The sequence below is a fragment of the Dermacentor variabilis genome, chromosome 2 (genome assembly GCF_050947875.1).
Source record: "Dermacentor variabilis isolate Ectoservices chromosome 2, ASM5094787v1, whole genome shotgun sequence".
Classification (NCBI taxonomy): Eukaryota; Metazoa; Arthropoda; class Arachnida; order Ixodida; family Ixodidae; genus Dermacentor; species Dermacentor variabilis.
In genome coordinates, this window is record NC_134569.1 from 229,802,827 (window position 1) to 229,821,846 (window position 19,020).

At 44.5% G+C, this 19,020-nt stretch overlaps 1 protein-coding gene across 1 annotated transcript in view; it reads right to left on the reverse strand.

The window, feature by feature from the left end:
- Window positions 1-6,806: 6,806 nt before the first annotated feature.
- Window positions 6,807-19,020, reverse strand: part of LOC142571213 (juvenile hormone acid O-methyltransferase-like) — a 58,545-nt gene continuing 46,331 nt past the window's right edge. The window contains exons 4-5 of the mRNA XM_075679487.1: window positions 14,333-14,489; window positions 6,807-7,158 (exon numbers count right to left, since the gene is read on the reverse strand). Of these exons, the coding sequence (XP_075535602.1) occupies window positions 6,995-7,158; window positions 14,333-14,489 (321 nt within the window). The 3' untranslated portion in view covers window positions 6,807-6,994. The remainder of the gene's footprint in view (window positions 7,159-14,332; window positions 14,490-19,020) is intronic.

Consider the following 19,020-nt stretch of genomic DNA (forward strand, 5'->3'; position numbering starts at 1 on the left):
TGCCATCCACTCGCCGGCGTTCGCGAGTGTCACTTACGTCACTTTGCCAAAGGAGGCCAGCGCGGTCTTTACGTCGTCGTCTTCCACCCCATGCAGAAGCCAGTGGAGACGACGCTTCCCCTGCTGTTCCTTTGGGTGGATAACCAGGCAGCGACGCCCCTTCACTTGCGCAGTGCCGCCAACTTTCGGGCAGCCTCGGCTGTCTTCATCGTCACCGCACATACATGGTTGATTTGCTGGGCTCAAAAGGGCGTTGACGCCAGAGAGCATACCGACAGCTTGAAGCGCGTCCCGGAAATCTTCTACACGGAACGGGTGAACACGAGCGTCGCCGTGCAAAAAAAAAAAAAAAATAACATAAAAATGTGTTTAAAGCGATACGCCCTGTAGGTAGCCGAGGCAAAATATTCTGCTAGCCCTTATCTTTCTCAGTCGAAAGCCTGTTGCCACAGCTAACAGCCGCATATGCTGCTCCACTGGAGCCCATGATCCCGCGATCCGTTTAGCTCGGGAGCCGGAAACTATTAAAATGAAGGCAATTGAAAGGAGTGGCGTACTGCGATATGAAGAGAAGGCCAGGGAAAAGAATTTAAAAACGTTGCCGGAAAAATATGCGACGCTCGAATGCATGCAACCAGGGGCTTATCAAGAAGATATGCACGCCATTAAGAAGAAGCTAGAGGTGTTCGACGAAGAGCGCTATCGAGGCGCGCTCGTGCGCGCGAGAGCAGAAAGACTAGCATGCGGAGAAATACCTTCGAAAAGAGCACTGGGACTAGAAAAGAAGCACTCCAGGCGCAAGCAGGTTAAAGCCATCGAATATAACGGGGTGGTAGTAACTGATATGAACTATATAGGGCATGCCTTCTTTGAACATTTCTAAGAGCTTTTCTCATTCAGGCCCGTCAACATGCAAAGTTTCAAGCACCTTTTTTTCAGCGAAAGCTGAAAAAACTGTCGAGTGAAGCTAAAGAGACGTTAGAACAGCCAATAACAGAACATGAAGTGGCGAAGGCTATCGAACACCTTAATCCTGGTAAGTCACCAGGCCCAGACGGTCTTTGTGCCACTTGGTACAGATCGTTTAAAGATCACCTAGCTTCTAGCCTAACTGCAGTTTTCAATAAAGCATACGAACTGAAAATCATTCCACTATCCTTTGGCCAGTCCCCATACAGTACTAATACCTAAAACAGAAGAGACCAAAAAGCTCAAGAAACTTTCCTCCTAAAGGCCCATAGCGTTTGCTAACTGCGATTACAAAATATTTAGGAAAGTGCTCGCATGGCGGGTGCTGTCAGTTATTAAGGAAGTAGTCAGGCCACGCCAAACGTGTGACATTCGCGGAAGAATCATTTTTACTAACATTCATAACATGAATAACATAGAAACACAACATGGAAATAACATAACATGGAAAGAAGAATGGTGGGTGTAACGTTTTGGTGTAACGTAATGGGTGTAACATTTTCCTCCACTGTGAATCAATGTTTTTCCTGCACAAATACCTCAACACTTTCCCGGTCCATTTACTTTCTTCCATATTCCTCAGTCGTTCTCCATAATCAATTTTTCTCTGAGCTTCCCTCTCTTCAAAACTTGTCCAGCTAGCCCATATCACCCTGCACAGCTTCATTTGTAGTCTTCCCGTGAGCGCCCAGTGCGAGACGTCCCACTCACCTTTGGTTGTCATGGAGTCCTGATTGCACCCCTGATTTCAAGCAAAGAGCCGCATTTGCAAAAGTAAGTCCTGGAACAATTACACCTTTTCCCATACACCGGAGTACCTCGTACCTATAGTATCCCCATAGCTCTTTCTGCTTCATTATGGCTGCATTTCTCTTGCCCTTTGCTGTTATTGCTTTCTTCCTGTGTTTCTATCTATCTATCTATCTATCTATCTATCTATCTATCTATCTATCTATCTATCTATCTATCTATCTATCTATCTATATATATATATATATATATATATATATATATATATATATATATATATATATATATATATATATATATATATATATATATATATATATATAGGAGGTATAGGAGGTATATATAGTTTGCAGGGACGGCATGGCCACAATTAGTACATGACCGGGGTTGTTGGAGAAGTATGGGAGAGGCCTTTGCCCTGCAGTGGGCGTAACCAGGCTGATGATGATGATGATATATATATATATATATATCTATATATATATATATATATATATATATATATATATATATATATATTTATATTTATATATATATATATATATATATATATATATATATATATATATATTGCCTTCGTTTATCCATATACCAAGATATTTATATTCTTTTACCCGACGTACATTTCGTGGCCCTGTATTGCCACTGCCTGTGTACTGTTTTCATTGAATAGCATAACACATGATTTACTAACGCTAAATTTCAAACTTAAATTCTTGCCTTCCTGTACACAGATATTAGCCAGACGTTGCAGATCACTTTGCTTGTTGGCTAGCAATACAATGTCGTCCGCATAAAATAAACCTGGAAGCTGCAGCTCTATTAATGTACCCGCCTGTTTGTATGACATATTAAACCCGGTATTACTTCCTTCCAGCGCCCTCTCCATCCTCACTAGCGGTGGGGATGAAGGGCGCCCCTGTCTCAGTCCCTTGCTGATATCAACCTTTCTCACGCTCCCCATCCCTTCCCATTCAACGCAAACGGTACTTTCTAGGGAAATTGTGGTATCCTCGTTTGATTCAGTCGAAACCTCAGTAGTCATAAGGGAATTCCGGAATCAGGGTGTAGATGAGCCATATGTAAAGATACTGGAAGATATCTATAGCGGCTCCACAGACACCGTAGTCCTCCACAAAGAAAGCAACAAAATCCCAATAAAGAAAGGCGTCAGACTGGGAGATAGATCTCTCCAATGCTATTCACAGCATGTTTACAGGAGGTATTCAGAGACCTGGAGTAGGAAGAAATGGGGATAAAAGTTGATGGAGAATACCTTAGCAACTTGCGATTCGCTGATGATATTGCCTTGCTTAGTAACTCAGGAGACCAATTGCAATGCATGCTCACTGACCTGGAGAGGCAAAGCAGAAGGGTGGGTCTGAAAATTAATCTGCAGAAAACTGAAGTAATGTTTAACAATCTCGAAGAGAACAGCAGTTTACGATAGGTAGCGAGGCACTGGAAGTGGTAAGGGAATACGTATACTTAGGGCAGGTAGTGACCACGGATCCGGATCATGAGACTGAAATAACCAGGAGAATAAGAATGGGCTGCGGTGCGTTTGGCAGGCATTCTCAGATCATGAACAGCAGGTTGCCACTATCCCTCAAGAGGAAAGTGTATAACAGCTGTGTGTTACCAGTACGCACGTATGGGGCAGAAAGCTGGAGGCTTACGAAAAGGGTTCTGCTGAAATTGAGGGCGCCGCAACGAGCTATGGAAAGAAGAATGGTAGGCGTAACGTTAAGGGATAAGAAAAGAGCAGATTGGGTGAGGGAACAAATGCGAGTTAATGACATCTTAGTTGAAATCAAGAAAAAGAAATGGATATGGGCAGGACATGTAATGAGGAGGGAAGATAACCGATGGTCACTGAGGGTTACGGACTGGATTACAAGGGAAGGGAAGCGTAGCAGGGGGCGGCAGAAAGTTAGGTGGGCGGATGAGATTAAGAAGCTTGCAGGGACAACATGACCACAATTATTACATGACCGGGGTAGTTGGAGAAGTATGGGAGATGCCTTTGCCCTGCAGTGGGCGTAACCAGGCTGCTGCTGCCGCTGCTGCTGATGATGATGACATGAAGTGCATGCGGGAGTGTTGTGACACCATGTGCGATGCAGTAGCGATCCTCCTGCTCGACTTCGAGAAAGTGTTTGATTGCGTTTTTCACAAGGTATTGCTCACCATCCTTGCACATATTAATTTTGGCCACATGATCACTGAGTGGGTGAGGATGGCGTACCGGAGCTGCTATAGTAGGCTTATAATTAATCAGACGTTGGGGGCCTGCATTAATGTGAAGCGCTTCGTTCGCCAGGGTTGTCCACCAAGTACACACCTGTTCCGTGTTTACATGGAAACGCGGTGTCAGGCCATCATCGAAAATGACGGCGTTGAGGGGTTTCGTCTTCAAGCAGCAGAGGTGAAATTATTGGCGTATACTGTCGATGCGGCCATATGCTGTAATGATACGCAAAGTGTATTGAACACTGTGAGTATCGTCAGAAGGTTTGGTAACGTCACTGATAGCTTTGTGAACTGCAGAAAAGTTTGGGGTTTTGGCATAGAACGTGGGCGTCAGCACTAGACGACTTTTGAAACATAAGCTGGGTCACGACGCCAGTTAAGTATCTTGGCGCACCCTTTGATGCCTACAGGGACAGTAGGGAGTATTGGAAGGAGTGGACAAAAGAAATTAAAAGAAAGCGGACTGATGGAACGTCGGCCACTTTTCTATATTCGCGAGAGCTACAGCGGGCACCATGTTTCTCGTGACAAAAATCTGGTATGCAGTGCAGGTCCTACAGTGCTCTAGTATTAATGTGCAGAAACTGCACCGCGTGTTCGCTGTTCTTGTGTGGGCATCAAGTCGGCAGCGATGCCGCAAAGATAATGTCTTCCGGCGTGCGAAGGATGGTGGTCTGGGGTTGGCGCACCTCTTCTTGCGTCAAGTCGTGTGTAGGTTCCTTTTTTTTTCGAGATGCAAATGACGTACTTCAGCGCACGTTGATCCAAATGAGGCTGTGCTGAAATAACGTCAGGATCCATCCGTGGTTTCTTTCGGGAAATAGTCGATACTGTTTCCTTCTTTCATGTTCGTTTTTCAAGTGCATATTTGTGGAGTGTACAACGGGAAAAGTTATATTGTGATTTGTGTGACAGTGTTTTGCTTGTACACATGTACAGAGCCGCGTACAGTGAAGGCCTACGCCTAGACGTATTGAAAAGGGCGAAGATGCCAGTTCAACCAGCCACGAATTCGCTCTTATTTAAGTTACATACCAGTACTTTACCCGTTAAAACCTTTCTGGAACAACGTAGGTTCTACATGCCACGGGGAACCCACTGCCTTATTTGTAAAAAAGCGGAACGCATAGATATTCTTCATCCGCTGTTGGGAAGGGGTCTTTGTCTGGGACTTGTTGCAGAGGGCTTTAAAAAAAGGAGCTACCGATAGATCCCTACGGTATGAAGTTTCTGCCAGTATATGACGACGAAGGTTTTCCGTTCGAACTGAGCATGCTTACGGGCCTCCACTGTTTATGGCGCTCAAGAATGGCGGGCTACCATTGTGACCCGGATGTCCGACCGGCGCGTGTGCGCTTCCGTGAATGCATGCAGCGGTATGCAGAAGCGCAGGAGTCGCGATAGCCTGTTCCTGAGTGGCTGCAGAGGCTGGAACCCCTGACAACACTCAAGGAACTTTAATTAGACGTCATGCCACGGTAGCGGAAAGCAACGAATGTGTATATTGCAGTTTCTTGTTCCGTTTTTTTATTCATTTCATTTTTGTCAGTTCTTTTTGTATATGTTTAAGGAATTTGTGTTGTGATATGTCGAGGACTGGCAATAGAAAAAAAAAATGTCGTGGCGTAGTTGTTAGGGCGCGACGGCCTTGACTTCGGGAAGTGAAGGGTTGGAATCCAACCACCGGCGGAAACCCACTGGTTTAAAGGGTACAAGTGTCTCCCCTGCCCGCAGTATGGCTCCAAATGCGGGATGTGCACTTGGGAGGCGCTGCTAACTCCGCTGTGTCATTCTTCAAACCAGCTTAAAGTGGCTAGAAGCAGAACGTTCTATGTTTGCTGACATAACTCATTCGGTCGTAAACCTGAGTGGTATGTCTGGCAATTCACTCCTCTAAATTAACCTCCCCCCCCTCCCCCCCAATAAAAATACCGGCGCTGCAGTCACAGTAGCGCAGGTTGCGGCAAAAAATCGCCACCGCTGCCTCTGATTCTTTTTTTTTTTGCCCACCGTGCCACAACCATAACCGTGCCACAACCATAACCGTGCCATAACCGTTTGTCATAACCGTGCAGCTACGTTATATGTACGCGATAAGGAGAACTACGCGTGACATTTTATATAGCTTACAAATCTATAGATTGCTGACAAACGTTGTTATATATAAACATGGGGCGTATGAGGGTGCCGTGAAGAAAACCTTTCGTTGAAATCTTTGTGCACTTAAGACGTTTCCAAAAAGTCCACTGCCAGATGGTGTAGCAACATTGTAAGTTGATTAATGTCAACCTATATGTCAGTGAAAAAACATTCCTAACAAAATGACAATAAAGATCAGGCGTCCGATATCCCAATCCATTTAGTGTTTTCTTTCACAGCTGATGTCAGTGATCAGTGGCTAACAGCAAAGTGAAACTCTGAAACGATAGCTCGGAGTACATTCGGTGATGTACATACTATCAATAGATTGCTGCGGTCACTTTATAACTCAATAAAGACAGTTGTTTCGAAGGAACATGTCATCACCCAGGCTTTGCAGCGTGAGAAATTAACAGGTTACTCTGAAGCTAGTACCGCTGCAGAAAAATTCTAAGTATATACTGTGTATTACTATCACATAAAGTTACCCGGTACGGCAGGTATCAGCAAAAAAACAAGCAAGAAGAAACTTACTGGACGCTTTAAAACATCACGCCCTGCTGACAGGAAAAGTGAGCACTTTAAGTTTTCTCGTAAAAAAATCGACTTATGTGCTTTGAACAATCACTAGAATAGCGAAAAGTTTAAATGAATTCCTTTATGCCGATACTGCAACCTCAGTCATCGATAACGGCTCTTAGAATAGCGTCAAAACGGCTTGGCAAACTATCGGAAAAGTATAATCGTATCTGAGCTCTTCAGGGGATCCCTTTTCATAACCTAATATTCTAAGACAACATCGCATCACGAGTTCCCACTCTTTATTAGCTTTTTACTTTGCGTAAGTAAAAAAAAATTCTTCATAACTGGCCGAAAAGTGCCTCTAAGGCTTTGAGGCATGCACGACGAAGCTAGCGAATGGCAGTGGATTGTTCTCTTCGTATGCGCCACGCCAAGCGGGCACATGTTTCCTTGCGTCTGCTATAAAGGACGCCTTCTCCTCTTCGGGTAGAATGGGTAACACCGGATTGGCCATCAGGAACATTTCTGTGAGAAAAGAAAGAAGGTAAATATGAGGAGAACCGCATTCCATACCACTTGCCTAAATGTATACTTAGTGGATGACGGGTTCAAAAGTTGCACCAATGAAAAAAAATCATAAAAAAGCATGTGGGCGGCGCTCGACATCCAATTTTATGTAGTGAGGGGTCAAGATTTCGCATTGACTGTTGATTCGGCAAGTGCAGGACCAGATGCTTCTAAATTTCTGGGACCAATAGTTTACCACAGAAGCGGTCTTTCTCGAGGTGTAGCACAGATTCCCGTTTGACAGAAATTACGCCACCGCCTGACGTGCCCCGACATGGTTCTAGGAGTTGTTGTTTCAACACAGGACAGCACACGCAAGTGATAACTCGCCGTATGTGTATATCTATACGCACTATCTTTGCGGAAGTGCCGGTTTCCATATCTGCTCTCCACGGATCCTTGCTGGCAAAAATATACGCTTTCGCTCCTGTTATTTCCTTTATAACCTGAATGAACTTCTTTCGCTCTTTCTGCCGCTATTACGTCGGGCTCTTTGTGCCGCGGTTCTTTCACCCGTTTTCGTAGTCGAACAGGAGCGTATGGCGCACGACGCCCACATTACCCGAACACACATTTTGTGGCAATGAAGCGAAAGTTGTTCAGGCAAAGCGCGCACAAGTAAGCACTTTCCTGAGAAACGTCCTGCATTCTCGTTCTAGTTTGAGCTGGTCAAAAAAAAAAAGAAAGCATCCTAATAAAGCGATAGCCCTCTCCGGCTCTCCCTACGCCTTTGTAATTAGAAAATACATTTATGATGGTTGGTCTCGGACTGCATTCGCCGGAAGTAAAAGCCCGTAGCTGTACACTTCGCGCTATAACCGCCGCCCCCTTCCCCAGTATCGGTTCTAAGAAACCAAAAGCGCCGTCTCACGCTGTGTAATTCTCGGTTCTGTAACACACGTGCAAACATTACGGTCATATATCTTTTCCTTCAGTGCCGCAGAAAATTGTACGCGAGTATAGCTCTTTGTGAGGAAAGTGTCGCCTAGAGAGAGCTTAGTGATGTCCGAATGTATGGATACTCTTGTGGCTGGTAACGCTGCGTCACCTTTCTGCGTAGTTAAATATTTTCTTCCCTTCTTGCAGAATATCTCAAAATGTACCGTTTTATTTATTTATTCATTCAATTATTTACCTTCAAGGTCCAAGACAATACACAGGGCAGTCGGAAAAGATAGAATCATAAAAATAACAGCAAGATGCAGTGAGAAATAACAATTTCAAACAGGCGTGTACTTAAACAGACTTACAACTAATTTTCATCGTGCCTTTTTTTTATTGGAATGGAAAGCTTACCGGTCAGGGTGTCGAATCATGAATTAGTAGTATTAAGCTTTGGTAGTATTAAGCATTTGCTTATTATTAGTTTAACTGAAGAAGGAACGGTGGAGAAGTTGCGACGTAAGCTCCCTTGCATATGGATACCATTGTTCATAATATTTTCTGTGTGCGCTGTCCAATTTAGATTGCATGATATATGAACTCCTGAGTACATATCAGACGTGACGGATTCTAATGTAAGACTTCAAAAATAAATATGAGGGCTATTACGGTTTCGGGGAACACACATGATCTTGCATATTTTGACATTTAGTTCCATTTGCGATATATTACACCAATCGAACACATTAGCTACGTCATACTGGAGAGGATCAATATCCCAAAGATAATTAATTTCACTAAATATTACACAATCGTCAGCGAAAAGAAAGATGTGAGAGGAAATTACGGCAGGCAAATCAATAATGTAAGTTAAGAATAGAGAGGGTCCGAGGAAGGAATGTACCTATGTAAATGATGAGTTATGACCATAAGCTCTAAAGAATTGTAATCGGTTAAGAAGGAAGTTTTCATTCCACTTAGAAAGGCTAGGGTAAAGGTTAAGAAAAATGAGCTTGTAGCTAGCCTGTACATGCAACGGAACTACCCATGAGACATAAGAACGCCGCCAAGACATTGAGCTCGCCCCAAAATACTCTGCTTTATTGTTCAAGCGCTGTCTTGAGTTTCTAGCCTTATTACCACTGGATGCTGCTTCCCTGCTACACCTCCATTCTGCGTAACTGTCGGAGCTGCTAGTGAACACGCAATAATGAAAAAAGTAAAGAAGCGTTCGATCAGGAAACAGGGGTTTCGGTTTCTTCTCTGTCACTACGCTAAAAAATCCTGGCATGAAGTTCTAAGTGTTCAAATTGCACCGAACAGTATCTGTCTGACATAGTAGCCGGCGGTGAGAGCAGGCGTACGTATTCATAGCCAAACTACATTGGTCGTTGGGTTGGTCGCTGGGTCGATCGGTTGATTCGTATGTCTTAGTTCATGAATATTCGAGTAGAAGGTGTGAGATCTCGCGGTCTATTCTCGGCCTTTCGGAGAACGTTTCCTGTTGCACACATTGGTTTGATAATCTTCTTGTTTGCAGGTTGTCAAGTACAAGACTTGTCTGAAAACTATCCGACCTTATCCATTCATGAAAAGGCCGAGCACATTGTGTGACGTGGGAAGAGGGTCCGCGATATGTTTATTCTGCAGGTGGCACGATCTTCACTTGTGTGTTCTGTTGAGTACTATCGTCCGTCTTTGCGCGCTTTTAGGTAAGCGAAAATGACTGAGCGAATTTTCTGAACATAATGCATACATTTGATGCGTAAATCATGGTCATATCCGAGTAAAAGCAATTCGAAATGTTGTAACAGAGTTTTGATATTACGCTGTGGCGAGCAAGCGGGCAAAAATATGATAGAACAGTGTCAAGGAAGAAAAACATCGCTGGTGAGCGAAAGACAATTTTGGAGGCTATGAACAAGCCATAAATTCAATTGTTTTTCAAGAGTGAACCTTGGCGATGATACGCCGTTGGTTAATTGTGACAAATCGCTTGCGTAGTCAATAGCAGGAAAAATGCTCTGAATACAATTTTGTCACGATTTAGTTACGCAGCGCGTGCCTGCAAATCTCGTGCCTCAGAGGACTTCGAAGACCTGAAAACTTCACCAGGGTAGATACCGCCCCCATTCATGCGAATTATGTGATTCATTCTTTTTTGGCAAAGCACACTACTTCGCTGGTCCGTTAAAACGCCTTACTCTCCCTACATGTATTCCCCATGCGAGCTTTCGCTGTTCCCGACAATATTAGAAATGTGCTTGAAGGAGAAGCAGGTTCAAAACCGGCAGAACATCTAGTGAAACGCGGCGACTTCCCGAAAAGGGGTGCCAGGATTGTTTATGGAAGCGGAAAGATCAGGGGACTCGATTTCTAGAAGCAGGAGAGAACTACTTTGAAGGATACTGAACTACAAAAACACCAAGCGGAGCTTTTCTTCTTCAGGAGCATACGGGCCTCAGATGTCTTCCTTTACATGTTGGAGTGCCGGAACGACAAAATGAAGCTTTCCAAGTCGCCAGTTTCTTGAAATTGTGTGCATAAGAAAGAAGTACATCACCAAGTTTTGAAAGCCCACGCTATAGAGTGAAAGCTGATCATCCTCCTATTCTACAAATTATAGGGCGCCTTCCAATCGATCAACGCCTTTCATTACACAAGGTTCATTTGACGAGATACAAAGCGGCCGAAAGTGGCAGCAAATTACGTCTTTTGAGAACCGAAGGCTGATCAGTGCGCTGAGTGTTGGTTGGCTTCAGACTGCTTCTTTCGCAACAGCTTCCGCTGTTTTATTCAGAGGAATGCAACATGGGAAGGTATCCACTGCAAGATAATAGGATAACATTTTATTCTCAAATTTTCCATCAACGCCAGTGATATTTGATGGCGGCCGAATGCAAGAACGCTCGTTTATTGTGCCTTGAGTGCGCGTTAAACAAACCCAGTTGGTGAAAATTAATCCGGAGCCCCTCCACTCCGGCTTGCCTCGTAATCAGATTGTGGTTTCGGCGCGTGATACCGCATACCTTAATTTTAAATTGATGCATTTTTTCTACTCTTCCTTCGAATTTGCCGCTGTTGCTGCTGCTGCTGCTGCTGGTGTCTCGTCGAATAGCTCGCATACAGGACGGTAGTGCTATCTTTACTACCTCTATATTTGATCGTTCCTTCATTGTCATGTCGTTGTGGTCGCTCTTTCGTCGATATTTTGCCATCGTAATTCCACTGTCATCTCATAGTCATGTCATTCCAGTCATCGTCATTCCATCCTTTACGCATCATCCTCAGTTCATAATCACCTTCACAATCATCATATTCGTTATAGTTTAGTTATCCGAGCTTCATAACCTTATCGTCATCATGTCGTTGTTGCCTCGCCGTCGAAATACTGTCGCCACCCTAAGTTATCGTGCCTTTGTGGTGATGTTCGCGCCATCGCGCTGTATTTGCTCTTTGTAGTCATTGCGTTGCCATGTCGTCATCACGTCGCTATCTTCAAGTCGTCGTCGTCCTAGTGTCATCGTCATTCTATCGCCATCCGCGCATCATTGAATTGTGCTATTCGTTCAAACGGACCAGAAACAATAAACTCGATATGCGATGCTCCGAAGCGGGGCTACGAACTACTTTTGACCTAATTACCAGCATGTTAGACATTAAAATTAATTATACTGCCGCCGCAATCGGTAGGCTTCAGGTCACGTGAAAAGATGCGCCATATGTGCGCAACGCGTCGCAGAATTTTGAACGTTGGATATCTGAAAGGGTAGCCCTGACCGTTCGTCTGTGAAATAACACTTGAAAATACAGGATGTTGTTTTTAGCTGCACCAAATTTTTTTAAATTACAAAAATATAAATCGCGGTAACTTTATGTTTACCATTCGAGTGTACGGATAGGCGGCCTCTAGACACAAAGCAATTCCAGCATTTACGTCCCTAATTAGCGAATTTACGGTGATTAACTTTCTAACTATCAACAATAGGGGCCTACAGCAAATGAGCACTTTGGGGCCCGTCCTTCACACTACCTATCCCAACAATAAAATTTTGCATAGCGCATTTGAAGTGGGAGCTAACCGAACAATTAGTTCCCCTTGGCAGGCTCCTTGAAACCGAAACTGGCTAGAAAAAGCGCCTGTGTCGTCGATGTCACCGCCCCCTTGCCTTTCGCCACGTCTCCGATGTCAGCGCCGGTCCGGCCCGCGAGCAGCTTGCATTATCTCCTTGCTGTGTGCGGCGTTGGCCTGGCGCTTCAATGCCGGAAGTCCGCCGAATATACTTCGTCGTTCCGTTGGGCGCCACGTGTCCGCTTCCACCGACGAAATACCATCTCAGGGCCCCTCAGCCATTTAGGACCAGTCTCAGCTGATTCATTCTAGTTTTGCAGAAAGCGTGCAACGCGCTTCAAATTTTAATACTATTCTCGGTATGCTGGTATGACCTCTCCAAAACAAGTACTTAGGCTATATGAAGTTTCCTAGCGCCGCAACGATGATATGAATTCCCTTCGCTGATTTTTTCAGTGTTTCAGTTCCAACCACCTTTAAAATAACTTCCTCATTGTATGCCTTCTCCCAGAAGTTGGGGTGCCAATGCACCGCACAAGAATTTACGGTTACTCTTTCATCCCTAACAAGGGTGAACAAGTCGCACTCATCACAGACAAAAAGAACTTTGAAGCGCTGCACACAATCGCTCTATATGGTTTTATTTTTAAACGACTTCTTTCTGATAATTCTGTGGGCCTTTAACTTATGTGACCCAATTAAATGACCAGATAAATAAACGTACTACGTGGAAGAGAGCTAGGAGTGTTCTATCTTTGTTTTATTACATTGGTCACTAACTGGTTCTTGTAGGTTAGGTCTCACATCATCTGGAAGTCATACTGCTTCCTTCAGTTAAGAGTCATGACGAACGAAATACGAAATTTAAAACAGAGAGAAAGAGAGACAGATTGGCAAACGAAAGAGGGGGAGGCTAACCAGATGATATTGTCGGTTGGTTACCCTGTAGCAATAAAGGGGGACATCCATTTTCTTTGCCTAATGTTAACTAGAATATAGGCTATACCCCTTTTTCTCTCTGATCCAGACTGCTCTCCTTCTGTCTCTTAACGTTATGCCAAAGATTTTTTTTCCATCGCTATTTGCGCGCTCGTTGACTTGTTCTGGAGCTTTGTTTTTAACCTCCAAATTTCTGCCCCATATGTTAGCACGGAAGCATGAAATGATTGTACACTTTTCTTTTCAACGACAATGGAAAGAAATGGACAACGAAATGGAATGCGTCCCGTATTTACTCCAAGCAATTTTTATTCTATAGATTTCCTTCTCGTGATCAGCTTGCGCTGTGAGTAATTACCAGGTAAACGTATTCCTATAAAGAATCTAGAGGTTGACCAACCATACTCCATTCTTGTTCCTTTGCCAAGTTATTGAACATTATCTTTGCCTTCTGCACAATAATCTTTAACCCCACTCTTACACTTTCTAGGGTTAAGACCCTGAAAATTTCATTGTAATTCGCCTCCAATATTATTGAACAGGACACTGCCATCTGAAGACCGAACATTCCGCAGATATTCGCCGTAGATCATGACTCCTAGGCCCTCCCAGTCTCATAACCTGAATACTTATTCTAAGCCTGCAATGAATACCATTAGATATATTGTGTCTTCTTGCCTGACCCCTTTCGTGATAGGCAGCCTTCCACTTTTTGTTGTAGAGGACCTTAGTCCTCTACAACAAAAACACGTGTAATTTGTGTTGATATTTTCAAAGATATTCATATATTCTTCTGTACTCCTTGAATACGCATTTCCTCTATGACTGCTGTTGTCAATACTCAATAAAATGCCTTTTCATAATCTATGAGAGCATTGTATAGAGACTGATTGCACTTCGCCAATTTCGATATTGCTTGATTGCTCAATTACCACATATATAAAGTTAAGAAAAGCAACAACGTTACTCATTAGAGGCCACTACTGTTGGGGCAAAATTAGAATGGCCCTAATTGACAAGCAGGTAATTATTTACGTCAGTATATAGGAAGCAGGGACGAGCTCGTTTTACAACTTATATACAAAGGAAGTAAGAAAACAAACATTATGCATATGTGCAAATCCGGAGACCCTATTTGAACTTGATCTACAGTTAGAAGTCCAACTCTTGTGAAACGCACTGAAAACGCAGTGGAAGGCAACTATCGATGATAAATGTGCAGATTTGTTACCAACGTACCCACAGCATTTTCCGTGTCCAAAAATGAAGATTTGCGTTGCCAGACGTCCAGCGTGATCAGGGTCATACCAGCTGAGGATACGAGGCCCTCCACATACGATTTCAGCTTGGCCACGTCGGCAATATCGTGCGTCTTTGGCACAGCATTTTCAAACACCTGCGAAAAACGTCCCAAGTGTAGTCAGGCGAAACCATTGCTAACGTGTAACTAAAGATATTAAAAAAAAGGAATGGCCTAAGCTGTCTGGAGCATTCTGTATTTAAACAGCCCAAACATGCTGAGCTATGCAATACGTTTTCGGACATTGATTAAATACCAAGATGAAATGAGTCGCAGTTTCGTTACAAAGGTATTTCCTGTATATGACTCAATAGCAAGTTATAGTGAACCAAAAAATTGTGGGCCAAAACTAATTTTAGCTCCTGGAGGGCTTTGTGCGCCTTTCATCCACGAAATAATACTTTTGTTGCTGCTGCAACCAGAACAAAACGAAACAAGAAAAATGTGCACTAGCGAATTACTCATTTAAAACTGATTTCTTGCTCCTTAGGCTTCGAGGCATTCATTAAAATTGGTAAAAAAAGGAAGGGAAATGTATCTTCTTCGAATTTCGCGCGGTTACCTCAGTGCCAGCACGTAGGGGCGTTGTAACACATTCGAAGGTATTATAACGTTTTACTGGTATTGTCTGCTTGGCACTGCTGCCTCGCAGAGTGGGCCTTAAATGGGGCAATTGGGCATGTTCGACTACGCAGAGAAGTAAACAAGAAGTCGGCAATACAAGAAGCTGTGTGTGAAAAGTTAAGCGGTCAAGCGAGACCAGAACGTATGCCTTCGACTTGTTCTGACAGAGATTCAGCCCCATTTCTTTTTACATTGTGCTCCATTGGGGTGATCGTATTACAATATATTGTATTACATTACAATATTTTCACGTCATTAGCGTTATATGTTTATTAAACTCTGCTTAATTTGTGTCATTAAAGTTATGTTTATGTGCAATGTGTTTTAACACTACCATAAACTAAAATGTAAGCTTCGCGTATCATTCGTTCCCGTACATGTGCGTGATTCGCCAAAGTTTTTAGGCTGCTTAGGCCACATTAGAAATTGAAAAGTTCTCGTAATTGGGGGTTTTCTTTTGGCTGACTAAAGCTGTGCCCGCTGCGTGCGTCGCTGCACACGTCACGTCACTGGCTCCGTCACTGCCTCCCATGTGTCACTTGCTCGTCGCATTTCATCGGTGCACTGTTTACTTGGATGCACTCTGAAGGGTCTACCTCAGCGGCAGCTGTCAACTGTGGCTGCCCATGAAAACACGCCTCCGAATACTAATCAAGGGAACACAAAAGAAGACAGGGTCACGACCGACCTACCATTAGGCATGAAATAAGATTCACAGTTCTGTAGCAAAATAGTTCGAATGTTTCTAGCCTGTCGCCAACTTATACGCAAGCACATGCACACCGATTCAGAAGAAATAACTTTAACGGACGTCGAAAGCATCGATGGAAAACATCTCACCTGAGCGATTATAATGCTTTTTGCATTCCCACATGTAAGTAGTCTAAGTGTCTCCTCTACATTTCTTTTTTTGCTCTTTGTCAATTTATCCTGCTCTCTTCATGAATGACTCCTTTCTCAATTCCATAAAAAGAAATGTACTTATCATGCTGTAGTTTACGTTTCATCTCAGGGTCTGTATAAACAACCGGTCTCATGAACTAGACGCGAAATTAAATAATGGACTACAAGAAAGTAGCTTTCCATGTAAGTTCGTTTATCCCTTTTCATGGAAGAAGACGAGTGTATCTGCAGTGCTAAAATACCTTCATATCTGGAAGCGTCCAGTAGCCAGCCTCCTTGGCAAACACGTGTAAAGAGAAAACTGTTTGTAAGCAAATCAGGGTTTTATCACTGCCAAAAGGAGTATTGCTGGCGCGCATTCGTCGGGCAATCATTCATTAAGTTGAAATCATCGGTAAGGTCGGTTCAGATTTTAATTTTGGCCTATAGAATGCGCTATGGTCTACATAATTATTTTTTCATTGGTCCCTTTCCTGGTATCAGGAACAACAATTCACAGTTGAAGGTAGGCCATGGTCCTTGGAACAGACCAGGTACCAACGTTTCTCGGGGTGGTAGCTGTATAGCTTCGTAAGCAGGGTACTAGCATTAAGGCGGCGCGAGATCGAAGCCAGATTAGAAGCGCAGGAAACGTTTTTCTTCAACATTGCAGATTTTATATGTGAGGAACTCCTGAGTTTCCTTAATGTATATTTTTTAGCTTTGGGGCGCATCTAAGTTGCCGACCTTTCTTTTTTAATAATGCTTCGTCCACCTTGCAGATTTTGCCACATCTGATAAGCCCATTCGATCTTCCTAAGCACCGAGTATTTTATTTATGTATTCCATTGTGTGTTGTTAATTTTTAACGTATTTCTTCGACAGCGCACCACGCCCACCCCGGAAAAGTGTTGGTTCCGAATATTAGCGCCGGACGAGGACGAGTTTTATTGCGATCACAATTGTTGGGACTCTCAAGGCGCTTTTGTGCCATCGTGCTATCCAGGTAGTGAAAGTGCTTGCAAGGTTGCTCGTGGACGGTTATAAAGCCTCCAGAGATGCGCAGTGCGCCTTTCTGCAAAATATCATGAGCCATTTTACTCTGTGAAAGTGGATGGCCAGCGAAGCCGTGTTTCGCACACGACACACAGGTGACAGCATTTTGAACAAAGGTATGAAAAATGTATTCTCTTGATTGGTGGGCATCGTGACGATAGGTACGCACGCACAATCTTGTATCACTTCTGCTATTCTTATAATAATTCCATCATATTGGCGTCTAGCCCGGATTCATGAAGAGCAACGCGCCTGCGAAGAGCGACGGAAGCGGCAGGAAAAGCGACGATAACGCAATCGTCTCCGCGGGCGGCAGACGCTACCGATGAAGATTGCTCACAAAAAGCCAAGCACATGCAGGAAGTCGCTCTTCGTAGGTGCGTTGCTGCTCGGGAGTCCGAACTATACGCGACCTCCCCATTACGACGACAGAAGAGAAGGGAAATTCAAAATGGGAGAACGGCACCTTGTCCTTCTGATTTTTGATGTACATTTGCGGGGCCGACGGGACGCGGCCCCGAGGAGCCGGAGGAAACTAAGCACGCGTTATGTTTCGACGGCACCACCCCCACAGGAGAGTGGAAGGAAGGCAAACAAGATACGCAAGCGCTTGGAACGCCGTCAAAGTGGGGGCGGTGCGAACATACACATGGCCGACGCGGGTCAGCCTTTCGATCTATGATCCGAACCCTCACTCGGGGGCGGCAGCAATTCCTCTTGCTTCCCAGCTGAGCGACATCTAGCGCACAATGTGTTCAAGCTAGGCACGACCGGAGATTTTGAGCTGCTGGACATGGCGCCCGAGGGCCTTCGGGACATAGAGTTTCGTACAATATACTAGAGGGAACTCTGGCGCTGCAATCGTTCAACCACCATGGGGATGATGGAAAGTAGGTGGATTTGTCAGATCTTCCAGCTTGAGGATTGAGACGTTCTTGTGGCTTTGTTTATTACGCTATATATATGCAATCGTTGTCGTAAATTTCAGAGAAAGCTATACTCTTCGAAATGCAGAAGACTGCAACACGCATAATTGCAACCAATTGCAGCGATCGATACTGTCGAGGTGGCCAAATCGAAACGCGCCAAGCTTCTCGAGGCACTGGCATGCCCGCGATAAATTTATTCATATGTATGCTTCACATCGCGCGTCGATGCAGGCGTCCGTTTCTTAATGGTCTCAATATCGGGCTTCTGTTCTAGAAGGCCTCTGTTCGAATACTGCCGTTGGGCAATTTCAATAATGTTTATTTAATAATTTATTACGCAATACATTGTTCAAAATAACAAGCATACAAAGTCACAAAGCACTTTGAAGCCAGACAGACGAAGTTTAGGGAAATCCGTGCCCTTCCCATAATTCCCATGCTAGTACAACCACACCCATTGCAGATCCCGTAGACACTAGCGCCAGAGCTACCTCTAGCAATTATTGTATGTAACTGTGGGCTTTGCGACGTAGTCTCCAAGCATCTTCGCCGGCCGGCGGAGCTTCTGGACGAGGAGAGCTACCTGAGCAGGTCCACCGAGGGGGATGTCAGGGCACCTGCCTCACTGCTTCGCTCAATATGAACTGAGGCGCGGGAGGCTTCACGCCGCCTGCATGCGCTCTGGGAGCTCAAACCGGACGGAGCTCGAATCACCTGCGGTGACCCCATGCTCAACTCGAAACATCGCAGGCGGGGCGTCCGCACACTCCGAGCTGACGATCGGCCTGCCAGGACTCTGCACTGCTTGACAAATCCAACCAGGGTAAGGTCCTGCAGTGCGTGGTCGCCAACCCCGCCAGCTTGTACCTCATGTTGTGGGGGTTCCACTCTGCGTGCGGCTAGGGCTGAAGGCGAGCTCCGGATCTAGCCCCACGCAGTCGCTTCGTGGTACTCCCAACCCGTAGCGCGGGAATCGCGGCTACGCCGGGTTCGAACGAATAAGGCAACCAGCGGCGTCAACGGTAATAACGTTTATTGCAATTAGCAATAATGAACACTCGCAGAGGGACGTCCTCTCAGTAATAGTAGTAAATAGGCTTGCCTCGTTGTCTGGGTGGGTCAGACAAACGAGGTCA